The sequence below is a fragment of the Rhinolophus ferrumequinum genome, chromosome 17 (genome assembly GCF_004115265.2).
Source record: "Rhinolophus ferrumequinum isolate MPI-CBG mRhiFer1 chromosome 17, mRhiFer1_v1.p, whole genome shotgun sequence".
NCBI lineage: Eukaryota > Metazoa > Chordata > Mammalia > Chiroptera > Rhinolophidae > Rhinolophus > Rhinolophus ferrumequinum.
In genome coordinates, this window is record NC_046300.1 from 42,884,938 (window position 1) to 42,909,083 (window position 24,146).

The following is a 24,146-nucleotide window of genomic DNA, read 5'->3' on the forward strand; positions in this document are numbered from 1 at the left end:
CACTTTACTATATTTTCTTTAATATTTCATTTTCTCAGTCAAATCATCAAATAAATGTGACCCTTCCTGCAACCGAGCAGGTGTACGCTGGAACTCCCTCGGTTCCCTGCACTCTCTCAGGGGTACCTTGTATCCCAGTCTGAGGAGCACAGTAGTAGAGGAACTTGGCAGTTCTAAAAAGCACAACTTGATGAGGTCCCTTCACTTTCCATCCTGTCCAATTGCCCTGTGACCAGACAGATTAATATTTCTGCAGTGGAATGTGTGAATAGTCACAGTAGATGGGATAAATGTTTTCAAAAGACAGTTCATTTCCACTCAAGAGAGGATTTGCTCGAGTTTTGTGCCAAGGTTATTAAATAGCTTTCAGTTTTCCAAACTTGTTGGATTTTAGAATTAGAGATACGAAGCTTTGGAGTGATAATAACAATATAGAAAAACGCAAAGTTAGTATCACGTAAAAGGGCTAAATCAAAAAGGGGGAGAGGCACACGGGGCAGAGCAGGGAGAAAGCCTCAGCTGGTGCTGAGTTATGTTGAAAAGGATGGGCTTGGAGGGGGAAGATGGGCAGAAGGCGGAAGGAACAAATAGAGTGGGGGAATCGTGTGGCAGAAACGGGGAAGCCTGGGCCTAGCTGTCCTTGGAGGGTCGGTACTGTGCAAGAGCAACACACACAAAGTTGAGCAGGTTACACAGTGAACACGGATAGAGAAGGTTCAAAGGTGAGGCTGAAGGATTCTGGAATGGGAAGCCAGTTTGGAACAGGGAATATGACAGAATTCTGCAGTGGCAAAATGGCTCCGAAGGAGGTAGGTACCAGCTTAAGAACTTATGAAGAGCTGGATTAGAGCTGAGGAGGTCAGACGGAAAACAGAGAGATCCTCACTGGAGACAGTTTAAGAGAAAAGGTACTCCCACTTGGTTATCTTGGTGGATTCAAGGAACGAAAGAGAGGAAAAGGCCCCCGGGATGTCCAGGCCTGACTGGTGAGGAGAATGGCCGCTCCACTCCTCCTCTGAGAGGAAGAGTCTGAGGCAGAAGAGTAATGATAAATTTAAGAGATTTTCAGCGAGGACAACGGCAGGGCAGGGTAGAGTGAAGATGGCTCAGGGAACTGGGCTGGCTCGAGAAGGTGGATCAGAAATTTCAGAGGCATTTACACCGGGATAACAGCTCAAGCAGACGAGAATGCTCAGTTCTTCAAGCTCCTCAGAGAAAGAAAAGCCAGAGCCCAACAGAGTCCTTAAGAATGTCCACTATTAGCGGGTAAGAAGAAATAGAACCAGCAGCACAAACAAAGGACACGCAAAGGGCAGTGCGCAGCACTAGTCGGTATACCAGGGTGGTATGTCTATCCATGGACCCGAAGCAGTAACAAAGTTTGAAGAGGGTGATGACAAATGGTGGCAGAGAACACTAAAAGGTACCTCTCTCCTCCACAACGCAGCTGGCATTTTCTTCCTGCTGTTGGATTTTGCAAGTGTTCATGCTCAGCCCTCTCCTTAGCCTACAAGCTTTCCCAAAGCAAAAGTATTCATTTTCTATATCAATTTCTATCTATATGCTAATGAATCCCAGGACTGTATTTCTAGCGCTAACCTGCAAACACATATGTAAGTGTCTTTGAAAGTCAGGACTTGGATTTCTCAGATATCTTAAATTCAACAAATCCGAAACTGAACATACCTTTTCCCAAAATTCTGCCCCTTTTCCTGTATGTCCTACTTTACTTAGTAACCCCACACATTCAAGGTAGAAACCTGAGTCATCTTCAATTTTTCTGCCTCTCACATCCAATAAATGACTAATTTCTAGATGATCAATCTTAAACAGTCCTCTGGAATGAGATGAAGATAAGTTACTGAATATTGACCAGGACCAGGCACCTGTTACTTCTCCCAACTACCTTAAGAAGTAACAGTTGCAGTTTCACAGAGGAAGAAACTGAGGTTCAGAGAGCTAAGAAGTTTACAGAAGGTTGGATAGTTAGTTAAGTCGGGGAACCAGCATTCAACTCCAATGCCAAACTCTTCATGCAATGTCATGCTTCCTGCCCAGGTCGGCTTTCCTTCTCCTCACTCCCACTGCCACACGGCTGCACCCCCACGCCCACCCCAATCGTCTCACACTTCTGCTCCTGCAGTATTATGTTCACAGGTCATTGACTTCAGTCTGTTCTTCTCCAAACAAGATGTCACACTGCCACCAGAACTGGTCTGCACAGGTGACTCCCTTGTTTAAATAAACAAACAATCCTTACTGGCCTTAAGACTCAAGAGAGTCAGGTGCCATCGCTACCTTAGCCTGCTAGCTGCCCAAATGTATGCCTTTGCTGATGACCTGGTATTATATATTATATAATATTATATATAATTTTGTATTAGATTACAAGACCCAGTCTTATATAATAGTAAAATAAGACCGGGTCTTATATTAATTTTTGCTCCAAAAGATGCATTAGGGCTGACTATCCGGCTAGGCCTTATTTTCCGGGAAACAAGGTAGTAAGTGTTCTAACTGAATGCTTATTCTGTGCCAAGCACTACACTAAATATTTTACATATTATCTATGTCAACCCCAAAGTTGTTGTATTATACTTTCTTTATAGAAAAGAAAACAGAAGCACTGAGAGGTTAAGTAACTTGCCCAAAGTCACACAGTTAGGAAGTGAAAGAGCTGAGTGTCTAACCCAGGTCTGCTGGCTTCAAAGTCCTGACTTTCATCACTACACTATAATGCCTTGAAAGAAGAAGCACAGCCACCCTTTCTCAGAACCTTTATATTGCTCACAGCCCCACATATGCTAAAGAATAACCAGTTGTTTTGAAAAACATTTACATACTAACCTCTTTTACAATCAAGTCAAAAGAAAAAGATGGTGGCCAGAACAATCTTCCATAATGGAAAGAAATCAGCACAGCGCTGACAGTGGTACAAATGGATTTCATTTGAAATCCTCCACGTGATGGGTCATCAGGCTCCTACACACTTTAGTCATCCACAACTTACTCCAAGTTCAATGGTAACTTGTTTTCATCATCATTCTGCTGAGGTCATCAAGATGGAATTTTACCAGTGCCAGAGACAAAAGAGAAAACTCTATTTCATACAGCACTTCAGTAGCTTGGGAAAAGTGACTCAGGATGACCACTTAGAAGACAAAGGAGAGGCATAGTAAGAAAGTAATTTGCATAAGAGGTGCATCCTTCAAACATTTTCTGACTTATTTGGTCTTTGAGAAATTCCAAACTGAACCCAAGAGCCTATTTCACAAGAGGATATGATTGGTGTTTAGCTGCTGAACCATTGGTTGATAGGCTAAGAAAATGGGAAGATTTTAAGCAACAGCAGCATGTGATAAGGAATCTACTAGAAACATCTAAATAGGACACTCAAGTATAAATGTATCAAGTAGAAAGCTACACATCTAGGTCAAATCGCCATCTCCCCTAAACTGGAAGGGAAGATTCAAGAAGTAATGATCCGAAGGAAATTCTGGAGGGAGTGGGAAGTGAGTCCTTGGTGCAAAGTGATTCATGTGTAACTAACCTAGATCCAGATATTACCTGCTTCCTGAAAATCAAGGTTTGCCTATATAACCCTAGAAAGTGTAGGTGAGACTTCTGGCCTCTGCTTAGCTTAGAAAGCTAGATTATTTCTATCAACCTTCAACGCTACATACAGACACATTCATGGAAAGAAACTGACACAGGCATCATTGTAAGTGTGGCTCAATTTTATTTCAAACTATTTCTATCATCATATTCAGGATGTGAAACCCACGAGTTACACAAGATGGAATTGTGTCACTTCCAGTGAAAGAGGAAAGGCTTTGGTGAGGATTCAACACTATCATGAACAAGAATCCCAGCAGTGTAAGAAAGCTAACAGTAACCAAAACATCTGGTCAAGATAAAACCGAAAAAGCAGGTGGGTGGTTAAGCAATAGGAACTGTCTGGGGCTGTGTCTACCACCCAAACTTGGTGCAAAGTTCAAGCTTTTATGAAAATAAAACTAAGTCAATGCTCAGCAACAAGTAGGAGATTTTATAAAAAAACAAAACTCCATTGTATGAATACTTATCAAAGTTTCTTTCCACATGGACCTAAACCTTGTGTTTGTGCTGTTCTTTAAAGTCAAAACTCCACAGGAAAATGAGTGTTAGTGGTTGCTTCCCAGGAAAGGAGCTATGGGGTCAGGAGACGGGCGTGGAGGGACTTGTTTCACCGTACGACCCTTTTGCCCTTTGAATTTGGTATTCAAAATTCAATGAATTTTGTGTATGTGGGATAACAAATAAGTAAAATCATTAAAGAAAGAAGTCCTAACTCAGTGGCAGGAAGACAGGGGAAAGCAACTCAACTGCTTTAGTGCCAGGATATAACACCTGGGAGATACATGATGAATGAACCATGTGGTATTCATCTTTTCTCAGCACTTAGCACAGTGCCTGGAAAACATTAGGAGCCCAGTAAATGTTGACATGAAATAATAGCTCTCTTACCCCCCCAAAGGGCCAATGGATGGATGCTATAATGAGACATATTTCAGCAGAGTTTAAAAATTACGAATAACCTGAATTGTCCAAATAGGAAATAAACTGACCAGGGAGATAATGAATTTTCCATTAGTAGAAGTGTTCAAGCATATATTAGATGATCATTTGCCAAATGATATTGTACAAAGGATTACTGTATCAGGCAGTCAGGCGAGACCAGGGGTTGGCAGGCTTTTCCTGAAAAGGGCCAAATAGTAAATATTTTAAGCACTGCAAGCCAAAACAGTTTCTGCCATATTTCTTCTTCCTTTTACAACTCTTGAAAAATGTAAAACACATTCTTCGCTCATGGGCTGCACCAAAAAAGGCCCCCGGCAGGATCTGACCTGCAGGGTGTAGTTTGCTAACCCCTGGATTAGATGCTCTTCCATCAGAAGGCAGCAGAAATATGCAAGGACTGCAGAGGGGAAAGCAGATTGCAAGACCAGATTCCAAAGCCACACTTGCTGATCTGTAACATGCACCTTGTAACACTGCAAAGACATCTTTATGAACTAGTAAATGCAGTCTACACAGAACACTCTCTCACATACGTCAGCGTTATTAAGACAAAATGAAGCTCGTCTGGTATTTATACATGTTCGTAACATGCGGCATTCCACGTCCTAAGCAGGCATGTTACCACAAGTCTGACGGTTTCCTTCGTTACTGTCTCCTGGACCCCTGTAAGCACCCCCTAACCTCTCTAGTGCCAACCTGATGGCCCTGCCACACCCCATCTCTGACTTGATGCTGAAAAACATCAAGCAGCTTGGTGCTCCTCTAACACACTTGCTGTCCTGCCTCCACAACCCTGAACGAACAGCTCCCTCTGTCTAAAAGGCACACCAGCTCCTGTGCTGCCTGGCACTTTTCAAAACCCAGCTCAGAGGTGATCTTCTCTAGAAAGCCTTCCAGAGCGGCCTCTCACTCTCTGCTCCTCTCGTCAGCTACAGTTACTCACTTCTGTCTTTAAGGTACCTCTACATTTAGTATTGTTGTTCAATTCTTTGCTTTTCTGTCTGCCTCCATTCCACCAGCCTGATTGTAAATTCTACCAATGCAGATCCTGGCTCATATTCCTCTAGGTATACCCTGGTCCCCTGCAGAGTGGCTCAAATGTTACTAAGATGGATTCTAGAAACCTTTTAAGATGAACTCTAGAAACCCAGGAGAAACAAGAGAAAGAAGTAACACAGGCTTCTGTGATTGGGAGAAAAACTCTAGGCTTGTTACCATGGAATATGGAGACTGAAATGGGAAGTCATGAAGAATATATGGAGATACACCGTGTGACTTAGGTCTCTAAACCTATCATTATTTTCTAAGGACTAAGATCTTAGAGGGCAGAAAATATGCACATACAAATCAATTTAAATGAAACCTTACTCAACCAAATGCAGAAGTAGTAAACAATCAATCTTTCTTCGTGAAAGTGTTTCCATAGTTACATAAATTAAAAGCGCACATTTCACGGTCTCAAAAGTATCTCTCCACAAAAAATCTAGTAATTACAAGGGAGAGAAAAAGTGACTCTACAGTGACAAAATCTGGCTGACACCATCTTAATGAAGGGACCAAAGTTAACACCAGCAGTAATGGGACAAATAGACGTAGTGGACAAATAGAATGCACTGAAAAGAACATGTCTCCGGTATTCAGCTGGAAATACATGACCCGGAGCAAATCGGGAGGACACATCAGATAAACCCAAACTGAGAAACATTCCACAAAATGACTGGCATTGGTTTATATCTTTAAAAGTGTCAAGGTCTTAAAAGTTAAGGGAAGACTAAGGAACTGTTCCAGAGTGAAAGAGACGAGAGAGACAAGATGACGAGGGGCAACGCCTGGTCCGAGGCTGGCGTTCTGCTGTGAAGCATCTTATCAGGACAACAGCTGAATGGAGGCTCTGAGAGAGCGGTGTACGGAAGGTCTTTGTCTTAATTCTCGTAAGGTTTCTGTAAGTTTAAAATTGTTCCAAAGTAAAATGTTAATACAATTTTAGCGCCTGCACACGCCGAGCCTATGCTATGTTCACCAGGCAAAACCAACCAACGTGACAGAAGTTAGAATAGAAATTACAGGGTAGGGTATGGCTATTGGCTGGGAAAGAGCATGAGGAAGCCTCCTGGGGAACCGGAAATAGTCTATATACCCTGAGCTGGATGATGGTTACAAGGCACGTACATATGTAAAAAATCCACGAGCTATATATGTATGATGAGTGTACTTTACTATATGCATGTTATACCTGAACAAAAGAGTAGAACAGAAAACCCTATATTCAAGCTATACCAACGCTATAAAGAACCTTCCTGTATTCATCCAACAGTAAACAGACGAGCTACTTAAACCTAGCTTTGGTGAAAAGACATTCACTGCACTCAGTAAGAAGTTTATATGAAATATCATTTCCATACATTTTTCTAGCATTTTATTAAAGATCCTGAAATGGAAGTATTTTGGCTCTTCTGCTTATAAAATTAATTGAGGCAGAAGTGCTTCCTGGAGTGCGTCTGCCCAACCGTTCTCCCTCCATGGGGGACCAATAGGATTGGACACAATAAATATTAACCCAGTGTAGGATTTTTAGAAATGAAGAAGTAAAATTGGTAGAAAACAAACAACAATCATAGAATAAAAAACAATAACAACAAACTGTCTTTAGGGAAACTAGACCCTTGGTAGGAGGGCAGAAAAACAGACCAGCCTGACTACTAAAATATCTCTCACTATAATTTTTCCATGTGTGTTGTTAGATTTTTGTTCATTTGCTTTGGAAGGGCAGGGGAGTTTTTAATGGTTCAGAGGAAGGATGCTAAAAGCTAAGGAAGTTGGGAGCCTGGTTGTCAGTCAGATAAACCCAAGTTTGAGTTCAGGCTCCACCTCTTACTGGCTGAATAGCCTGGGGCAGGTAACTTCATACCTTGTGCCTCACTTTCCTTGTCTGTAAAATCAGGATAATTACACCCAACCCAGGAGGTTGTGGGGAGGGCTGAATGAGAGGGTGTGATGTGCCTGCTACAGTGCCTGGAAATAGTCAGCAGTCAAGAAATGGTAGCTGCTATTAATTTTTCTTGTTACCCCCCCGCCCAACACACCCTGGTGCCTGACTAATGTGATTGCCCTTCTCCATGCTATGAAAACTTCCTCTGCTACAAACACACATCATTTAAGTTTCATCTCCCTTCACTGTAGTCACAGCAGAGGTTTAATTAAAATGAAACGGATGGTCTCCTGCTATATGTCATCAAGGGGGAAGTCCAGAGGAACAATTTCTAAGGAGTTAGGAGCACTCTGTGTTCAATTTCTCTGAGGCCACGTGGGGCCATTCACTTAGCAGAAGTGCCAGAATAACCGCAATTTGGCCCTGAAGTACCTTCCCTGAGCCAAAATGGAGCACACAGAGCAAGCTTCTGTTCTCATTTTTCCAGCTGCGGGACTGTGAGCTCTGGCAGTCATTAAAATAAGCACCAAACCACAGAATATGTTTTTAGCTGCTGATGGGTGAAGAGGTAGAGATGGCCGGGAGTGGGGAGAGGGCCCCTTTGGCATATGGAGCCAATGCACATTCTGCAGCTAATGATGCTGCTGCAACTTCATGAGTTTTGGAAACAATTTGCAAGGCTGCTAAAGAGGGAGATTTAACAAATCTTCCCTTCCAAAAGGGGGCGGGGAAAGGAGGGGAGACAGAGTTCCAAACTTAGGACAGATTAGGCTTTACTGGAAGATGAAAACTCAGGACCCCTGCAGGGCACCCGCTGTACCCTACAGGCTAGAAGCCTCAGTTCCTTTTAAAAATTGCATTAGAATCAAGATGCCCCTGAGCCAAACTGATGTCTCCACAAGATACCAAATCACCCAAAATGGCTTTTTTGTGACTGTGCTGTTAGGTGGTAACAGCTGGTCACATAAGCCATCAGAATGACTGCTATTACGAAGGAGTCATCCCCTCACCTCCCCGTCAGCTACTTCTACCCCTACAGAATTGACATTATTTCCTTCTTCAGGAGGTCAATCAAAAAACCAGCAGTCACCTCCATTGTCTTCAAACTGTAACCTGCATTCTCCCAGGAGTTTTTTTTCTTTTGTTTGTTTTCCTTCTGTTGTAATAACCTTAACCTTCACATACACTCTGCTCTCACCCAGCCTGTTTGGAGAATTGACGCACTGGATAGATACCAGTAGTGTAGGGTGTGGCAAGCCTACAAGGGAGAGTGGAAGCTGAGAAAATCTGGAAGAGAACAGACAACACAAGGATGATGGAGAACAGTATGACTACTTATGAGTCTTTTTTTGTTACCTCCACCAATCAACAGTGTCACATTGGCTTTTTTGTGACTGTACTGCATTCTGTGCATGAGGGACAGCCACAGAATTGCTAGGGAGCTCTTATGTCAACCAACAACTAACACCTGTGATGGTTTCCTAAAAGCCGGTTAAATTATGAAGGCCTGCTTCCGAATAAGTGAGTCTCTCTGGTTTTCATTTCTGGTGATCTTCAAGGAGTCCTGAAAAATGGGAGAGATGCTAAAAAATTAGGACTAGCCAACACTTGATTTCAGATTTTCAAAATATTTGTTTTCCAAAGGTGAGAGTAAGAACGGTTCCCGTAGCCCACTCACCAGAGATTTTGCTCCCAGGAAAAGTGCCATGTGGGCCCTTCCAGTCCACACGGTACCTTTGTACAGTTAGAAAATTGTACCCCTTCGAGACATTTTACTTCCTTTTCTTAGAAAATTGTAGCAATATATTGATTAGATTGTCTCAAGACATTTTACCCTGGTCTGCCAAAAAATTGTCATTACAAAGATCCAGCCATCACGCCTGTGATCTAAACAGAACCCCTCAGATGTGGCCTCTTGTGCAGCATAAAACCTGGGGAACTGTAGGCACCAGTCTTGGGGAATCACAAAGGCCTCTATGGTTTAAGAACAAGTCATGACAGACTGACTGCATTTTTGCCTGGAGCACAGAAGAACCTGAGACAGAGGATGGAGGATATTTGGACCTGAGCAAGGTATCTGACAAGGCTGCTCCAGGTATCCTAGCAGGTAAGATGAAGACATAGGAATTAAGTACTAACATAATTACAGGGATTAAGAACTGGTAAAATAATCTTCTTCAAAGGAAGTTGGTTAAGGAATGAACTGATATTAATAAGCAAGGAGCTAATAGTGGTTAAGTCTTTGGTCCCATGCAATTTATTTTTACCATAGTCCCCCCCTTATCCGGCTTCTCTTTCTGCAGTTTCAGTGACCCATAGTCAACCACAGTCTGAAAACATTAATTGAAAAATTCCAGAACAATTCCTAAGATTTAAATTGTACATTGTTCTGAGCAACGGGATGAAACCTTGCACTGGCCACCTCTGTCCTGCCCTGGTCACGAACCATCGCTGTGTCCAGCGTATCCACACTGTACATGCTCCCCACCTGCCATTCCAAAAAAAACAAACCCTTCAATTATCAAGGATCCTCAACCATTGACATCATCTGCTCCTGACATCCAACGGTCAGCATGCTCATGGCTCAGTGATCCAGAATTGGCCAAAGCACATGACCCTCCCTCCGAAGTGCAGGCAGAAGGTCAGGAGCCTAATGCGCAGCCTGCATGCCATCCTTCACCTCACCGGGGAGGCGTTTCACCATCTCACATCATCACAAGAAGAAGGGTGAGTACAGCACAGTAAGATATTTTGACAGAGAGAGACCACATTCACATAAGTTAAACTGTACAGTATATTGTTATAATTGTTCTATTTTATTATTAGTTATTGTTGTTAATCTCTTGCTGTGCCTCATTTATAAATTAAACTTGACCACAGGTATGTACATATGTATAGGGGAAAACAATATATACATAGGGTAAGGTACTATCCATAGTTTCAGGCATCTACTGGGGGTCTCGGAACATATCCCCCATGGACAGGGAGGATTTTATTTATCTATATTAATGAATATTCATCAATTTTACTATGTATTTCGTGTGTGCTGAACCTGTGTCAGGGGCTTACAGCAGGAAAACAGACCAAACAAATCTATCCAACAAGGTATTCTTATATTTTATCAGTGACTTGGATAACAATATGTTTGCTCATCAACTCTACACATGACATGAAGCAGGAAGGAATAGGCAATATGATGTATAAAAAAAAAATCAAAATAAAAAAGATTCTGATCACCTGGAATGACAGGCCTATTTTAACAAGATTAAAACTTTCATAGGTAAATACAGGGTCATAAATCTCAGTCCAAAATATAATCCAACTGGACAATAAAGCAGTCTGATACACTGGAGGCAGTACAATAGATAGAAGGGCATAGCTTCATGAGTCAGAGAGACCCAAGTTCAAATCCCACCTCTAGTACTTCTAGCCACACAACCTTGGACAAGTCATTTAACTTTTCTGAGCCTGTTTCCCCACCCATAAGGTGGGAAACCATGTACCATACAGAATTATTGTGAGAATTCAATTAGAAAATGCATGTATCTGACACACAAGGTACTCAAAAGTAGAACTAATATTATCAACAAAACATGTGTGAAAGACACTGGGGTTTCCATTTAGTTATTCCTTCAGTAAATACTCATATTACGTACTAGTCCCCATGCTGTATTTCAGGATTCAATGGCACAAAAGCTTTAATCCCTGCCAGTTGGGAGGCTGTGCAGGAATATAGACAGGAAGTGAGAAGAGCCTGAACTAAGGCAGTGGGAGAGAAAATGGAGAAGACATGTCGGGAGATATGAAGGAAGCACAATCTGTGGAGCTCCGATGACTGCCTGGGCTGGCTGGGGTGGGGGGGCGGGTATGAGAGGGAAAAGCCCAAGATGACTCCCAGGGTTCTGTTTTGAATGACCAAATGGAAGAAAGGGAATGAGTGAGAGTAAAGAATGGAGAAAGAACCACAGGTTTGGAGGGAAGATGCTGAGCTTAGTTTTGAACTTGCTGAGGTTGAGGGCTGGTACTCAGGAGAAATCCAGGCTCAAGACACAAATCAGCGGTCACTGGCAGGCACAGAAATGGGAGTTGAAGCTGTGGGTGAGAAAAGCAGAGCAGAAAGCAGAGCATAGGAGAAAACTAGCATTTAAGAGACAAAAGGAAGAAAAGAGCCCACAATGGAAACTGAGGGGGAAATGGCCAGATGGATAGTACAAAGCAGGAATGGTTTTCATACCTGAAGGAGTATCAGCAATATCAGATACGCGGAGAATTCAAAAGATGAGGACGCAACTGTGTTCAGGAGTTCTGGCAACATCAAGGTCTGATGACCGGGAAGAGTCAAAGGCAAGGTTAGGAAGCTAGGAGAGGCATGGAAATGTGAAAGACAAGAAGACGGGCAAGGGAGCTGCCCACATACACAGGAGAAGCGCCGAGCAGCGCTGAGAGCCCCTAGTGTGACCGTGTCGAAAGCATGTTTGTAACAAGCGAAGTGGGGCCTTAGGTTACCTCAAGACAAGAACCGTCCTGCTCTGCACGGACTCCTGGAGGAAAGAGGACTTCTTTTCTACACCGCACACTCAAACAGAGACTGTCAAACAGGAACAAGGTCAAAGAAAGATGATAAATCACCCAAAGGTGATTATTGTGGGGCTGGACTGACACCGAGTGAATATGGTGGTACGCAGTCGGCCAAGACCATGGAGATGCATACTGTCTACCTGGTAACAAAGCAGCACCTATTTATGCTCCCTTGAATACACAATCTGGCCTCACTTACACTGGAGAAAGGTGGGAGGACTGGGAGACAGAGGAAAGCAGGGAGGCATTCATGAACTTCATGTCATGTAAATGACAATGGAGGACAGAGCCCATTCGGACTTCCAAGTAAAATCTCAGAGAAGCTCAGGGATAATCAGTCAGGGACCACTCACCAAAGAACTTTCTTATTATTTCCACACAGACACTTCCTCACCCCACACCCCATATCCTGAGTCCCGTCTCCCTCCTCTCCTTAAGTAAGGTCATTCAGTTAGCAGTCAGCAAATCCCACTTCCTTTATCTCACAAACCCAGCCACCCCATTCTCTCCCCACGGCCACTGCCTTGGTGCAGGCCTCCCTCCTCTGTCACCTAGACCATGGCCACAGTGCCCTGACCGGTGTCCTGCTGGTCCTGCCCTGGCTAGTACAACCACCACAATGCTACCTCGGTTATTTAAAACAGGCAAGGACATGTCACGTCCTGCTTAAAATCCTTCGTTGCCCCACTCTCCACCACCATATTTTCAAAATAAAGTCCAAACTTCTTAGCATGGCAATAGTATCTGCTATAGTTTATTGTTTACCATGTACCAGTGCCGAGTGACTAACACATATCATCTCTTTCAATTCTCATGGCAATCCTGGGAGGTAGGCTTATAGCTCCCCTTTTTATAGACAAAGAAACTGAAGCTTGGAAAGAGAGCGACTTACCCAAGGTTACAAAACTATGTCAGCAGCAAGGCCACTATCGGTCCCCAGGCTTTTTAGATTCCGAAGCCTGTGTTCTTAACCTGCTATTGCCCACAATTGTGAGCCCTCACGATCGGCTTCCTGCCTACCTCTCCAGTCACCTCTTACCTTCCAGCTCTACACTCCAACTTGGGTGAAGTGCTTGTAGGTCATGCGTGGTTGTCCATAGCCCTTTGCTCATGCCATTCCCAACGTCTGCAATAGCACCCCACCTACAGCCCTTCCCCTGACTAATCCTGCTCATCCTTTAGGACTTGGATAAAGAACACCTCCTCACAAAAGCCTTCTCTGATTCCTCAGCCTGACTTAGGAGCACCCTAAGTCCTCCTCTAGCAAACCTCTACAATAGCTTCACACCACAGTATTGCTGTCGATCTCTGTGACTTAAAAAAAAAAAAATTATTTCCTTGAGGACAGGGATGTGTATCTTACTCATTTTGGTATTTCCAGCTTGCAGAGCAGTGTCAGGCACACAGAAGCTCAATAAATATGTATGCTTACTCTCTATGACAAGAGGCTGTCTGGGAACAGAAAAAGGGCCCTGTGGTTCAATGAGAGCCCTGTAGTCAACTTCTTAAAGGGTTTAAAAATCAGGTCACGAGAGGGGCAGGGAGGAGTTGGTCAAGAAAAACGAAGCGGGTAGAGGAGATGTTCAAGGCAGCAGGAGCAAAGGGCTACAGGCGAGACACAACCCGTAGCTGTTTAACAAGACGAGCACAGAGTTGGGGGATATAGAAACAAGTAGGCAAGATGAGCCTTCACAAACGTGGCTTCTTCTTTAACCAGGTTTCAGGTGTTAGCTAAAATGTCACCTTCTCAGCGAAGTCACCCCTTAGCACCTACCTCTGAAAAGAGCTTCCTCTGCTTCCCCCCGTTACTCCCCATCCCATTACTGTTTTGTTGTGTGTTTTTTTTGTTTTTTCTGTAGCATCTATCAGGATCTGGAACACCTCCCACCCATTAAAAGCATTGTATTATTGACAAGCACAATTGTTGTCACCACGATCAAAAAACAGGCTCCGTGAAACAAGGGTTCCTTTTGTCTTCTTTTACCACTACATCACCAGTGCTTACTTACAATAATGCCTGGCACACAAAATTCCCTATTGTTGTGTTTCCTAAGGGGAAATAAATTCAATGCGCTTAGTCTGAAGACAAGGTGGAAAATGGAAGACAAAACTTGCAGCTCTCAAAGATGCGTGGGCAGTAAAGGAGAAGAGAGATTCTTCAGAGCCTGAAGAACGGAAAATGAGCTGAAATTCCTGGCACTGCTTTCAGCTCAACATATGACTCTTTAAGAGTCAGAGCTAGGGGAAGACCAAACAGGAGTAACCGGAAGTAGTGAACCTTCTGTCACTTAGGAAACTTAACCAGTGGGCAGGAGTGTCACAGAAGAAATCCAAGCACTCGATGGGAAAGGGAGCCTGAGACCTCGGGGTCCCAAACTTGCAACCACAGATATGCCTCATTTCAGTTGCACAGAGTTAAAAAAATGTTTTTAAATTAGTTGCCAGTTAAAAACATATTAGTCGCCAGAGTTTAAAAAATCAAGATGCACGCGCGCACACACGCACTGGAATTTCGGCTGCGTTTCTCCTGTATCACATTAGTATTGTGCTCATGAAACTCAACTCAGTAAAAATAAAAGTTTGACTCTACTTCGGACATAGAAATTTTCCCACACCTAGTACGTTTACCTAACTAACGAAGCATTACCTGACCTAATTAAGCATTAAAGTTTGTAACCCTTGGACCAAACCGAGGAATCAAGACCCTTATCTCAGAAACGCCCTCAGAATTGACTTAATTTAACGTCCTCGCTTCACGAATGACCTTATGATCACTCCCATTTTACAGATGAGGGAAGGAGCTCAGAGAGAGTGACGTGCCCGCGTCACCTATCAAAGCCAGGCAAAGCCAGGTTGAGCACCTTGGCGTTCTGTCTCCGGTCTTCCAACACCAGAGATCCGAGCACTCCCTGCCAGAGGGCAAGACGGACTGACTGAGGAAACTGGAGGGAGCTTCCAGTCTGAAGACCCCGGGCTGCACCAGTCTGAGGGGACGCGCGGGTGGAGGACGGCGCGAGCCAGAGTCAGTGACTCCATGGGGAACAGGTCCTGAGACCCTCCGTGACCCTTGCCCTCAACGCCGAGCTCGCCCCTTCCGGCCAGATCTCCAAAACCAAACCGGTAGGACCCCACTACTCCCTCACCAGCGCGGCTCACTTACCGCCGCTCAACTTCCGGCAACCACAGCGTCCTCCGCAGAGCGCGCCCCGATGACGCAACGTGGCCCCGCCCCCCCGCTGGAGGTTAGTGGTGCGCATGAGCACACGGCGCTGCGGGCTAGCCTGGTAAATGAGCCCCTAGCACCCGGCTGAGTGGGAGGAATTTGAGTCTTGGGGAAGGCGGGGCGTCGGGAGGTAGGCGAAGCCCTCTGGTGACAGCTGATCTAGACTCTCCCGTATCAGATGTGGGAATGTGTATATGCCCGTCAGGCTTTAAGAAAAGTGCTTCACATTCTCTCTTTTGATTTCAAAGGATGACAGGAATTATCATTTCCATTTCCCAAGAGGGGCTGCATCAAATATACCCTCGAGACCATTGGGGAGGCAGGTGGGGAGAGACAGATGAGAGTTTCAATAGATAAAGGTTGATGAAAGTCGACAATGACCAACCTGCCTTTCTTTAAACCAGGCATTATTCTCATAGCTCTCCGCTGTCAATGGGATAGTTATTCATCTAAATTATTTATTGAGCAAACACTGTGTGCCAAGCATTGGACAGGTGTTGACACAACAGTGAGTATAAACTTCATCTGATCTATAAGGCCATTCACAAAATAACTCTGCTGTAGCTCTATAGACTCATAATAACAAGAGCAATGACTACTATTTATTATCTACTGTGTTTTCAGGGTTTCACATCTCTAATTGCCACAAAGGTCCTGCAAAGTAGGTGTTATATTGTCCCCATTTTACATATGAAAGAACGGAGGCTAGGAAAAGTTAAGGAGCTTGCTGAAGGATAAAGAACTTTTGGGCCAGGATTCTAATCAAAGACTATTTGACTTCCTAAGAAGATCCTGAATTTGAAAGGATTCTTAATAAGGGTAGGGGAGAGGAGAGAGACTTTTACAGTCAGGGAAGAGGATATTGCAATAGGGAAACAGACCATTCTGACCAAAAAAATCTGCAAATGTCTCAAGGCTTAGGCGAAAAGTTTCTTCCGCAGGGAATAGTGAAGAAAGCTAGAAAGGCAGTAGGTGTGGGAAAGGGGGAAAAAATGGGTAGTTTGATCAAGTAGTAGTAAATCGAAGAATGTTTTACTCTGAGGCCAGCCAGCTCTCAGGAGGGGTTGTATGCGGCTCAGCCTGAGTGCGGGCCAAAAATAAGGAGCCTGGGGAACGAGAGAAGCTTTGATTACTAATCATCATTAGTTAACAGCATTTTGTTTGATCAGTGGCGACAAACAGTTCAGCTAATCATTTAAAAGGCAAAGAATAGGAATTCAAGACTGTGTCTGGCCTTGCCACGGGTAAATAGACGAGTCTTATCTAAGTCATATGAGGATTAATGGTTCCTTGCAGTAAACCGTTTCTGAAGCACAAGAGTGTGTGTGTTGGGGTGGGGATGGATTTCTTAATCATTGCTGTTTTTCAGGAGCATAGGGCTCAAGTATAATTCAACCTTGTCAACTCCTTCCACTATATCAGGCTCCTCCCCTATTACTGCCCCCTCAGACTGCATGCTTGGGCCACACTAAACTAATCCTGGCGTTTTAAGCACACTCTGCTTATTTCTCTCTCCATCTGCAATACTCTCGCCCTTCTTCTGCTTGTCTAACCCTTTCTCCGTCTTCAAAATCCAGTTGAAATGTGAGTGAATCATAGACAATATGTTGATGGGAAAAAAATACATATTATATGATTCCACTTATGGAAAGTTCTAGAATCAGCAAACCGAATCTATAGTGATAGAAGTCAGATCAGTGGTTGTCTGAGGCAGAAAGGAAGAGGCAAGAGGAGCTTTCTGAGGTGATAAAAATGTTCTGTTTATCTTGATTGAGATGGGGACGACATGAATGTCCACATGTGTCAAAACTCATTGAATTCTACATTTAAAATGGCTGCATTTTAACGTATATATTTAATGTAATAAATGTGAGTTAAAAAAAAAACACTCAGGATGGGGTGTCACCCCCTATGTGAAGATATACCTGACCCCCGCCATCTCTAGGCCTCACTCTACTTAGCATGTATGAGGCTCGGTGGGAGTTAGTTCTTTACAAGCTTGTTTCAAGACCCTTGTAATGAATACCTTTTAGAGTTTCTGCCCAGCTCACAACATTTCCGTCTTCTCTGGGACCTGCTGGTCCCCTGGCCGTGTTTGTCCCACGTGAGCCACCTGGCCCTCCCACCTCCCTTCAGAGTTGATTGCAGATGAGGTGAACAGGGAACGATTCTTTACCCTGAGCTGTGGACGTTTGAACCAATGCTCAAAGAGAGTGGGAATGAGTTACATAGGTCAATGGCCCCAGAGGGAACTTCCTCACATTCTGACTGTTGAGGTTCCTGTGGCTTACTTGGCTCAAGCCCTTCCAGAGGTGGGGTCATCCAGAATGTTACTGGATTGAACAAAACACCCCAGTAGCCATGCACAAGTGGCTGGTTTCCGCCACTTGCAACCCTGAAGTAGCTCCACAGACTCGAGATCATGTCTGCTGTGTTCTCCATCGTCTCCTAATGCCTGGCTCAAGGACGGGACCAAGAAGTGTTTAAAAAGTTTTAGTTAAATAGACAGATGAGGTCTGGGCATCCAAAATAGATGGTCACTCAGGTTACAGATGTGGCCTCCTTGTTAGCAGGAAATTAGGGTGAGGCACAGAGAAGAAGACCGGCCCTGCAGGCCACGATGGGGGAGACAGACGTTTGGGGCAACAAGAGGGTGGAACATCAAGGACAGTGCAAGACCGGGAGCCATAAAAAGGCAGACAATGTTCTCAGACACAGCAGGGCAATAAGACCATGACATTTATTCAAGACACAGTCATTCAGGTCTATTCCCTCCGTCACTTGTCTTGCAGCTCAGTTGAGCAGAGCACACGCTCCCCACAATGGGAACACAATGCCACACAACCTAGGCTTTGAAAGTCCAAGAAACTGTGGGATGACATGATGGCATGTTAGATCTTAACAGCATTGTTTCTTTACAGCGCTTAGAGTGCGTCGCAGCTAGGAGATCTCCAGAATCTTTTTGCCCTGTGTTAAGGCTATTAAATCTGTCTTCTGGAAGGCCCATCTTCAAAAGAGAGACTAGCAATTTTCTGCAAACCAAGTAGCCAAATGACCAATATATCAGACAATCTGTAGATTCATGGATTTTCTGAATGAACACGTTGCTAACATTATCACCTTCTAAGGTTTACAGCAATTTCTATTGGATGGAATGGCTTCACCAGCTTTTAAAGATTCACGTGATGTAGTACTTGACTGGTTTTCATGTTGTCGTCAGAGAAGTATGTGAAGGAGTGTTCTAGTTATCAAAAGCTAAGGATGGTTTATTCTTCATTTGAATAAATTTGACTTATGAATAAATTAATGAAGAATATGTTCTTGAATATAGATTTTTCTTGAGTGTTACTATTATACCACTCTACTTTTCCTTTTCTGTCTCCCTCCCCATTCTTCAGTTTCTCCCTTTGTCTTTCCCTAAACAATCTCTCTGCCTCTTAATCTCTTCCATCTGCTCCTCAATCTGTCCCCATCTCTGTCCCTGTGCACATCCATCTATCCCTCTTCTGTCCCTTGGTGTCCGCCATCTCTTCCCCTTGGTCTGTTCTCTCTGACTCTCTGTCTTCCCTGCCTCCCCTAGTTTCCTCTTATTTTTACCCCTTATTTTTCCTTTCTCTCACCTTCAGTCTCCTTCCCTTTATTTCTTCCCTCTCGGCAACTCAGTCTCTCCCTGCAGTAGCAGCAAGCTGGGGACAAAGCATACTGAACCTTCCTCAATATGTGACTATATAGAAAAATGAGAATCGGTTACTATAACTTCACAACAATTGTAGAAAAGTGTTCTTAAAAGCCTCATGCAATATGCACTGTTGTAAACCTTGTAAATAGTTAAAAAGAAGCCAACGTTTTGTAAATGTGGCAAATTGGTCATTTGAGGAATTGGGTTTAAGCTGATCAGCTTTAAGCCTGTAAAAAGAAACCCAAAGGAGCTTCCGAGTCTGCAAGTTCTTATCTACAATCAAGGTCTCTATGACGGCCTTCTCCTAAAAGGTATTTATTTTAATATTTAGAGCAGAAAGACTGGTTTCGGCTGGATTTTGCGCAAGCCATCAGCCACTGATTGTTTGCCGAATGGACTGGGGCTGAGTTATCTCTGCACCATATTCCACTGCCTTTCATAAATTCAAAAATTAATGCAGTCATTCAGACCGGAGTAGGAAGAGAAGGTTGAAAGTGTGGAAAGGAAGTACATTCCAGAATCAGATCTTAGAGCTGGTCTTTAACCTTTCCGTGCATCAGCTTGCCTAATTGTGAAAACACAGAAATCTCCCTCATGAGATTGCTGCAAAGGTTATATGAGATGATGGCGGTAAAGCACAAAGCCTGGCACATGGTATATGCTCAGTATGTTTGAAAACTGCACATGAGTCCCACTGTGTACCAGACATGCTGCAAGCACTGTGAACACTGTAATGCAATAATACATGGACTTTGTTCTTTATGCTTTAACAATTTATACTGATCGTTTCTTGTTCTTGTCTGACTCAAATCCAGGTCTCTTTGACCCAATGTCACAGATCATAACTACTTTTCTTCGCTAGTTGCCTCAATTGTTCATCAACATAAATAATGGGCACTTAGCCGTTTGTGTGTTAGAGTAGTCTTTTTAGGAGTTCCTTGATCCTGAGGGATTGCAGGGAGCAAAGCTTGCACAGGCTTTCTGGAAAATGGTTTCTGACCTGGAGACAGATCAGCTGCAGCTTCTCAAACCAGCACAAAAGTCTGCTTAGCTCCCACAGTTTTGAGCAAGAAGAGCTTTGGGGGATGCAAAGCAGAGTGAGAGTGAAGCTAGTTATAAAAAGTAAGTCCTTTTCTAAAGATATTTACAAATGTGACCAGAAACCAAAGAGAGACCCTATATCATATCTTGTAAGATTTGACAGTACATTTCAATATAAAAGACTCAGAACAGAGAATTAAATAAATCAAACTCGTAACAGTATAGTTTCAAATATCATATTTTAGGTAGGTGAAAAAATCTCTCATTTTAACAGGTCATGCAAACAGAGCACAAGACACAAAATACCAACTTGTACAGGCACTCTATTTGCTACATATATTACAGTTTAGCATCAAGTTTTAAAGTACAAATCACAGTCAGATGGCAACATAAACACCAAGTAACACTGTACGTTCTCATGCCTTTGCTAGTTTTTACTTAAGAGGTATGACTATAAAAGGGCATGACCACTTTTAGACAAACAGCAGAACTCACAGATAAATAGCATACTGTCCCTTCAAAGTGTCACCTTCTGTGGCTGCAGACAGAGTCTATGTCAGCTGCTCCTCCTCTCAACATATTCTTTTGAGAATTGCTACCTCTCAGGAATTCTGTGTGTGTGTGTGTGTGTGTGTGTGTGTGTGTGTGTGTGTGTGAGTGTGTGTACTTAACAGGACACATTTTTGCCTTTGAGAGAAAATGAGAAAATGAGCTGGAACCCCACAGGGTTTTCGTTCTCGCTCTCTCATATAAATAGCTATGTGATCTTAGGCACCTTATTTCATCTTGCTGCACCTAATTTGCTTCTCTAGTAACACCATCCCCCTCTTGTGGGGTGTCGTGGGGCTTAGATGAGATAATCCTGGCACAGCCCTCAAGAAACATGGCTTTCTTCTCCTCATTTCCTTTTTAATGTACAACCATTAAAAAAAATTCCTTTTCTCTTTCTTTGGAGGGCAGCTTTTCTCATCATTTATTAATAGCTAAAGGGAATTTGGGGTTAAAAACGATGGGTGGGCAAGCTGCATAATTTCCTGTCAACTCCGAGACATGCGTGAGTGGGAAATAATAAAGCAGAATTTCCAGGATGGTTCAGATATTGGTTCTAGAGAAAGCTGTAAAAGAGGCTCAGTAGAGGTGTTCTGAGAAGCGGCAGTCAGTGCAATAGCTGTTATGCCTCTCACAGTGACCTCTGGAAGGAGATGGCACCTGCCTGCATGTGTCAGATCTCTGCACAGTCATATAGCTCCATTCCAGGAAGGCTCAAGAGTTCTAATTCTCCAGTGGAACTCTACCCATGTGTCCCTTCAACTGCCCATTAATTCAGTCTGGAAGCTCCAATTAAATGAAAGTCTGAGGCTCCCACATTTCCTGAGGAGCAGGAGTGCTCATCCGGATACCATTCTCTTGGAAATAGCCTGCTTTTGACTCAGAGTACAATCTCTGCAGAAATCGCCATCTGCTGTTCTTCCAAAAGTGCCTCAGGACTTTCCAAATGACCCTAGCCTCTAAGGCTAGTCTTCTGACCCAGAAAGCCCAGGTACCTGGCAACTCACTGGCCTTCACCTTCCATTTCCTTCAGTGACATCCTAAGCGTCCCTTTGTGGCGTCCCCTTGTAGCCTCCCTTAGGAGTGAATGTGCAGGATTTTCTTGAATGTCTTCTTGAAGTTCTCATTGCACAAAGGGTAGATGAGGGGGTTCATTGTGGAGTTGAAGTAGCCCAGCCAGATGGTGAACATGTGCACATGCTCGTTGCAACAGCTCTCGCAGAAAGCAACGACCAGGAAGAAGATGAAGTACGGAATCCAGCACAGGATGAAGGCTGCCATGATAAAACCCAATTGTTTGGCGGCCTTCCGTTCTCGGTTCATGTGCAACCCAGACACGTACTGTCTTGAATGTGAGCGAAGCCTCTTCCAAGTGAACTTGATGTAAGCCAGGCCTGTGCTAGACCCACTTCTTGGCTTGCCTTTCCCTGGTACCGGCTCCGTGGGGATGTCTGAGTCTGGCGGGGAGAAGGACTGGCTGTCCCCTAGGATCTGATCGTCTGACACCTCGCTGGTCCCGTGCATCTCCAGGTCCTGCTCCTCGGTCTCAAGCTGGCTCTGGCTCTGGTTGATGGTGATGTAGTCTCTGCCACTCCCCTCTGCCTCCGTCTGTGTTTGCACAGTGTTCAGTGGGACGCAGTGGAGTGTGTCCACTTCTTCATCCTCCTCTTGGTTGCAGACACTTGGGGGTTTCATCTCCCTTGGGTCTTGGGGTGGTTGTTGCAAGACAGGTCCACCACCAGCATCTTTCGGCTTCCTTTTGAGAACCTCCCATGGAGACCCCTTCCCTGTTTTCTTGGCCCCCACCTTGGGGTGCTCCGGCTTCAGCTTCATTCTGGAGAAAGCAGGGAGGGACCCGTTGATGAGCTCCCGGTGCTGACAATGCTGCTGCACAGCCTTGTAGATCTTGGCATAGAACCAGAGCATGAGCGAGGTGGGCAGGTAGAAGTTGATGACGGCGGTCATGATCTTGAACCAGGTGACATCGTAGAAGTCCGTCTCACACTTGTCCTCCCGGTGCCCTGAGGTGCGAGGCACAAAGTGCTTCCAGCCCAGAATGGGAATAACCCACAGGAAGGAGAGAAACCAGGCCCCCAAGATGGTGGCTGACGCTCGGGTCTTGGTGCGATACTTCAAGTATCTGAGGGGCTGCTGGACAGAGCGGTAGCGATCAATGCATAAGATGAAGACACTGAAAATGGATGCTGTGCTGGCCACGTAGTCCATGGAAAGCCAAAAGAGGCAGAGAGGCCAGCCCAGGGACCACTTGGACATGAGGAGGTAGAGGATATTCATGGGCATGACGACAGCTCCCACAATCAGGTCCGCCACCGAGAGGCTGACGATGTACAGGTTCCCCACGGTATGCAGCTTCCGCTCACTCCGCACAGCATACAGGACCAGCAGGTTGAGCCCCACGGTCACCAAGGAGATGGTGCTCAGGACCAACACCAGGGGCATCAGTTGGGGGCTGGCCATGGTGGTCTTGTTCCCTTCACACATCTTGTCTTCTGAGAAGTTGGAGGAATTGGGAAAGGTCATGGGCACAACAGCAGCCTCCAGCTATGGCGCCCTCCCTAGAAGGAAAGACACAAGGATTCAAGTTAGAGTCTTGGGGAGCAGTCGTCATTTAGTTCCATCACACTGATCAAACTGCGTTTGTACGCTGTCAAGGGCTAACTGAGGGTTAGCCACAGCCTAGATCCCCTGCTTCCTTAGTCATTCCTTTCTTCCTGCATTTAATGACGATTTATTGAATTCCTGGCATGGTTCCAGGTGTTGGACATATAGCAGTGAATAAAAGAAAAATCTCTGCCTTCAAGGAGCTCGCATTTTAGTGAGGGAGTTGGGCAAAAACCAGGTGAAGTGTGTACAAGCCCCATGTTGCACGTGTTACGCGAGGGTGAGCTGCGTCATGATTGGTCTACGCTTAGTACGGAGCTCTAGTTCCTCTTTGCCAATGGCTGGTCTAGGAGTGGGCCTGAGATACAATTCTGGCCAAGCAGGTAGATGGGAAAGTCTCACAGCAGAGGGGGGATTCTGGAAAGTGCTTCCTCTCTGACAAATAAGCAAAACAAGGAAAAGCTTGTTCCCACTTGCCACTTTCTCCCTAACAGGAAGTGATGCTTGAGGTATGGAGGTCATTTGGGGGCTATCGGGGAAATGCCAAGAAAACCATTGAGACACCAATCCAGAGTCCTGTTATCACTGAGTTGCTGAACAGAACTTGGAATCTTCTTCTTCTAGACTAGTTATTATGGGAAATAATTAAAATATATTAATTGCTTAAGCCACATTGTGGGAGTTTTTACTTGGAGCTAAAAGTACCCCTAACTGATATGGGAGGGATTACAAGGGTACAAAAAGCCTGAAGTAAATGGAGCCCGTCTCCTCAGACAAATGGTTCTCAACTGAATTATGTTATTAGAGAAAGCATATTTATTATTTTACCTCTACATTTGAAAATTTTTTTCATTACATAAACTATGCAGTCATATATAACAAAACCTACTTTGCTAGTGAGGCTACAATGAAAACAGGTTCTACCCTGTTAATGACGATCCCCCACTCAGTTGAGGTGAGAAGTA

General features: G+C 44.3%; 2 protein-coding genes across 4 annotated transcripts in view; both read right to left on the reverse strand.

Annotated features, from left to right (window-relative positions):
- ATG7 (autophagy related 7) overlaps positions 1 to 15,342 on the reverse strand; it is a 215,687-nt gene extending 200,345 nt beyond the window's left edge. Inside the window, exon 1 of one of the 2 annotated variants that reach the window (XM_033132876.1) lies at positions 15,228 to 15,342. The gene's annotated coding sequence lies outside the window, so the exon portion shown is untranslated. The remainder of the gene's footprint in view (positions 1 to 15,227) is intronic. The other variant, XM_033132877.1, reaches the window with a different exon arrangement.
- A 2,887-nt stretch (positions 15,343 to 18,229) lies between these two features.
- The window catches only part of HRH1 (histamine receptor H1), an 85,585-nt gene continuing 79,668 nt past the window's right edge, over positions 18,230 to 24,146 (reverse strand). For both annotated transcript variants that reach the window (XM_033131591.1, XM_033131592.1), the window contains exon 2: positions 18,230 to 23,135. In XM_033131591.1, coding sequence (XP_032987482.1) covers positions 21,637 to 23,100 — 1,464 coding nt within the window. In that variant the 5' untranslated portion in view covers positions 23,101 to 23,135 and the 3' untranslated portion in view covers positions 18,230 to 21,636. The remainder of the gene's footprint in view (positions 23,136 to 24,146) is intronic.